This window comes from Lipotes vexillifer, unplaced genomic scaffold (genome assembly GCF_000442215.2).
Source record: "Lipotes vexillifer unplaced genomic scaffold, Lipotes_vexillifer_v1.1 scaffold363, whole genome shotgun sequence".
Taxonomy (NCBI): domain Eukaryota; kingdom Metazoa; phylum Chordata; class Mammalia; order Artiodactyla; family Lipotidae; genus Lipotes; species Lipotes vexillifer.
The window spans coordinates 2,000,334-2,005,857 of NW_006799724.1; the positions used below are offsets into that span (position 1 = coordinate 2,000,334).

Consider the following 5,524-nt stretch of genomic DNA (forward strand, 5'->3'; position numbering starts at 1 on the left):
TCACTGAAATGGTTAACAAGTTGGTCTTTTCTTCCTCACCAGAAACACAAACATATGATAGATGTCAAAATGTAAGTGATGATGAAAATCAAGCTGAACTCTATGACACAGCTATGAGACTTATTGATTCACTGTTGAAGGAGTTTTCAGATGCTCAAATTAAGGTATTTAGGCCAGATAAGGAAAATCAGTTTTTTCTACCTGTAGATAAAGTGTCATCAGTTCCTAAAGAACCTCCCAGGCATAAAGAATCAAATATAGATAAAGCACCATCCGTCAAGAAAATAACTGTGGATAATATGCATAAAATGACTGAAAAACCCTCTTCAAATAAGATACTTTTCCTAGATAAAATATCAATTGATAAAACATTGGTCAACAAAGTTGTTCACTCCTCTGTGTGCAATATTTTGAAGGAATATAAATCTCAAGACTCCATTTGTAAGAATATAAAGAGTAATGGGGAAAATTTAGCAAGACGACTAACTAGTGCAGTGATAAATGAAATTTTTCAATATAAACTAAATTTGATATCATGTGATGAGTTTCCACCTTCATCATGTTTGCCTCTGGAAACTAAGGATGTTGTTAAAAAGGTCCAAAAGGTGGCTCAAACAGCCAGCAAAGAATGTCAAACATCATCGCCATATACCATCATGCTGCCTCATGAATTCTTAGAGAATGTGATTTACTCTCTTTCATCTAAAATTTTCTCAACAGTATCCAACACTGAAGCAGAAACATCTGAGGGCAACTGGTTCACAGAACTAGATTTCCTTCAAATGAAGTTATTAAGTACAGTTACAACAGAGATCTCCAAAAATGAAGATATGATTATACAGTATGTGGAATCTTTACATCCCAATGATGATGAAATTATTCAATTAGTGGTTCAATCGCTCTATAATAATCTCTTGTCACAGTTTGGATCACAAGAGATTATACAAAATTGTGCAGCCAGTGGATGTAGAATTCTTTCAGAAACCATGGTTGACTTAATTCTACAAGAAATGACTGGTAATCAGTTGCAGAACTACTTTTCTGGAGAGCTAACTCCATATCAGTGTGCAGAAGTTGACAGTGTTGTTGAAAATATTCTTAAAGATGTTATCCAAACTGCTGATGTTCCCCAGCCTCAACCATCACATGCTCGTATACTGCCTTATAACATAATAGAAGAAATTGCTGTAAAATTTTTATCGAAGCTTTTATCTATGTTTCCGAAAGTAGATAATGAAAGACCCAAATCCCTAGAAACTGAAATTCAAATAATTATCTCAAAAATATTAAATTCACTACAAGAATTTATCTCCAAAAGTAAGATTAAAGTTGTATCACCAGCGAAGGAATTGCCTACTGTACCTTTAGCTGACAATGAAACCATTGAAAAAGTAGTTAATTCTGTTTATACCAGTATTTTAAAGCACTCTGGCTCACACATTTCTATATTTAAAGATTTAATGGGTAAGAGTAATGTCCTCTCTGATATAATAGGTTTTTTATTGGTGAAAGAAATTTCCAATTCTAAATTTCAACCTCAAGTAGAGGAAGAATTATCAAGTTCAGAATTAGCTCTGGAAGCTATCAAAATTATGGAAAAAGTGGTCAAAATGGTTGATGAATTTAAGTCCCAGGAAAAGTCTGCATCCAAAAAACGTTGTGTGTTAGATGCCACGTTTTTAGAGGAAGCATTGGCTTTGTTCTTGGCTAAAATAGTAAGGTTGCCAAGTGCCTCAAGCAAACATACAAAAAACTTATCAAAGCCTGAGTTAAATAAAATTGCATCTCAATTGACAAAATCTGTGACGGCTGAAATTTCTAAGAGTAATATTAATCTTGTTGCTGCTGATTCTGAAGAACACTTTTTAAATCCAGGAAGTATAGAAATGATTTCTCAGGTTATTGATTCTATTTATAGTAATGTACTACAACAACCTAGAACCCATAAAGATCTTTATTATGATACAAAAAGTACAAATGGAGTTTTCCCTAAAAAAGTGGCCCGTTTAATTGTTAGTGAAGTTTCAAATTTTCCCTTAGATACCGTTAGTCCAAAGAATTCAAATGCTGGTCTCTTAGGAGATCTAGACATTAACAGAATTGTTCAAAAGGCACAAGAGCATGCTAAAGTGATCCCTGACTTAGATAAAGAAGAGTCAAATAAAGATTCAATTGTAGAGGACTCTACAATTAAAATAGTTCCACATGTTGGGAATAAACCACTCAAAATAGATCCAAACATTATCTCAGAACATTTAGCAGTAATTGCTGTAAAAACTCAACCTCTTGAGAAACTTAAGGTGGAATGTTTAAAAAACACTGGACATAACATAGCAGAACTGAGAAGAGCATCAATAAGTAGAAGAAGTTATTCCTCAAACACATCTACTGTAGGACAGTTAAAGAGAGAAAGACGTACCTCATTGAATAAGACGGGACGACTCGATGTAAAACCCTTTGAGGTAAGTGAAAAAACAATAGAAAAAAAAAAAGTGAGCCATGGTGGTTCTGTGATTCCCTTCCTCAAATAGGTATATGGGAATGTATTTTTTGTTGTTATTGCCTAGCCCAATAGGAAAATTGGTTGCACAAGTTCATTCGTATAGTTATATGACTTACTGGGACTTGCCATATCAGCTCTGTGGCTCACTCTAAAGGTCTCAGGCTAGTTTTCCTAAGACAATGAGTTTAAACTGGCTTTAAAAAAATAATGGGAATATAGGGACATACCCTTAACAGTAAAATCAGGCTGACTGAAATTATAATGATAAAAACTATCTAAAACATATTTCTCAAACCTAAGGCTCTACAGGAGTAATACTACTCTTTTTACTTTTAACAACATTCATCAACACACATCAGACTACTCTGATTACTACTGCTCTATAAACTCTTAGGTTATACTTATTTCTTATTATTTCATTTTAATTATATTAGCCTTCCTCAAGTTCTTCTATACTCTCAAGAAGTGCCAAGTTTCTTTCTTCTTCTATCCTTGTTCTAGATTTAGCTGCTTTAATGCTGCCATATTTATGAACCTGTTTCCTCATGCTTTAGTCCCTAGCTCTGCCCTGCAGCTCCATACTTAGGCCCCAAATATATTAAACTAATTGAGATTTTAAAATGAAAAAATGATGTCCTTGTTACAAGGAAACTATACCGCTGAGGACAAAGTGTGGTCTGGCCAATAGTTACACTGATCTACTACACATTTTGATTTTTATCAGAGCCTCTTCTACTCATGGTATTCACTCATAAGAGGACTGAGTGTACTTAGGGGTACAATCTGTGGCCTGGACAATGAGCAAAGTTTTATAGAACCATTCTCACTGGAGCATAAACTTGAAGTAAATTTTCTCCAGCACTATCCTGCAACCCATTGAACTAGGTCTCAGGGCTGTTAAATATGTTAATTGGCACTTTGTGTTTTCATACTCAAATACTGAGATTATTATGGGCTGACATACTAATTTAATCTTTTCCCTAAATTTTTTAAACCAGATGACAGTCCTTTCAAACTCTAAAATTTATCCTTCCACATGGATTCTCATTGTTTGCATTAGCATATTATTTGTTAGTCTTCATTCATACATAAGTAACTCCTTAGGAGTAAAATTTGTTGAACAGACTATAGAATAACATTCGTCAAAAGCAGTTTTTAATTATCTGTAGAATTTTCTGTCACAAATCTTACTCGTAGTTATCAGTTCTCTTTCATTAAGTCATTTATAGACCACAAGAAAGCAGGATGGGAATGTTTAAAGCAAAATAATTACTGCTGTCCTCTTAAGGGGAAGAAAATCCATCCTTAAAATAAAACACAAAGAAGCAGACCTAGACAACTCTGATAAGACATATGATTTGTACCAATCTGAGTATCAATCTCCTGCATAGGGACAAGAGAAGAAACTAAAGAACAGTAGATTAGATCAGCGAATCTAGACACTTGTTGGCCTCACCCAAGGGCTTTATTTTCTGTTTTGAGATACCATAAATTCCCAACACACTAGGCATGTACATATGAAAACCATAAATAGTCACAAATTCCAAAGCCATATAGAAAGATTTTGGATTTTGTAAACCACTAGTCCCCTCCACTAACACAGAAAATCAAAACTGATTGATTTTAAATTCTTAAGGAGGCTGTTTCTATATTTTGTTTCCACAGAAGATATTCTTTTAGGACACCAATATCTGAAAAACTGGTTTAAAGTGTTACACAGGGATGTTGAGGTCTAGAATTATTAACTCAAAACAATTTGGAGGTTCTGTGGCATCATCAAAGGCTACTGAAATGCGGAAGTTCTATTATTTAATTGTAACGGTCTTTTATCTGTCTTAAGACATTGAAAATGGAAAGTGAGATTTGACTAGGGAGGTGAGAAAAAAATGAAGATTTATATTTTCAAGATTCTTTTGGAAAATATATCCAAAGGATCAGGGGTGTAATGATAGGGATTAAAGAGTCAAAGACCTTCACAATCTTGGTTATTCATCATTTTTAAAAGTCAAGATCAGATAATACCTTGCTTTCTTGTTGAAAATATGTACATTTCAATTTCTCTATGATAACCCATCTACAATTTTAGAAAAATATATTATCATGTCTACTTCTGTCACAAACTTTCAAAGTAACCAAAAAACAAAAAAGTAAATATGATGCAACAAAATATAAAGTTTAACCAAAAAAAGAAGAAAAAGAACCTATTTTAGTCCTTCCTTTAAACTCTGAAGTAAATTATGGTAGATTAATAAAATAACCTCTGAAGGTAAAAGAAATGATAGATACCAACAAATATTTCTTACAATTTTCATGTTTCTTTTTAAAAATATTGCTAATGTTAGCATGGCATCTTAAGATAATACTACTTTAACATTGAAACTAGAAATCATACTAAAATAGCTGTATTATAATAAAATCATAGGAAAAGTGATTGAGGCATTTGTTTTTGATATTCATTATACTTCAATTCCAGGCTGTTTGCAGAAATTCATTTCAGAATATAAGAAAGCCTGATATTACCAAGGTGGAGCTTTTAAAAGATGTTCAGAACAAAAAAGAACTTATCCTTCGGTTAGTAGCTCATGATATTGATCAAGAAGTTTCAGAAAGTACCATAGAAGAGGAACTAATGTCTGATGAAAATGAAATTGTTTTAAGAGAGATTGTACAAGAAGAACACTTAGGAGAAAAAGTTGAAGATCAAGTGAAAGAAGCCACAAAGCCAGTAGAAACCAAAGTTGTTTCTCCCAAGCCAACACGAAGCACAAGTAGCCTGAAAAAGAATTTTTCACTAAGCAAATGTTGTCAGCCCACATCCAATGCAAATGTTGAAAATACTGAAGCAACCTCAAATCATGTAATAGAACCACAGGAGGGACAAGTTAAAAGAACTGTTGCTAAACTTGACATGGCCACCTGCTCAAGAACCTTGACTGAAACAGATTTTATTTGGGAGGAAAAGCCACAGAGGAAGGTGAGTGAGAAATATGACTGTCAATAACCAGATATCTATGGAAAGAG

At 33.5% G+C, this 5,524-nt stretch overlaps 1 protein-coding gene across 1 annotated transcript in view; it reads left to right on the forward strand.

Moving 5' to 3' along the window:
* LOC103077447 (fibrous sheath-interacting protein 2) overlaps window positions 1-5,524 on the forward strand; it is a 121,628-nt gene that overhangs the window by 96,764 nt on the left and 19,340 nt on the right. Inside the window, 2 exon segments of the mRNA XM_082931527.1 lie at window positions 1-2,462; window positions 4,977-5,477. The exon segment at window positions 1-2,462 is cut by the window's left edge and continues 9 nt beyond it. Of these exon segments, the coding sequence (XP_082787653.1) occupies window positions 1-2,462; window positions 4,977-5,477 (2,963 nt within the window).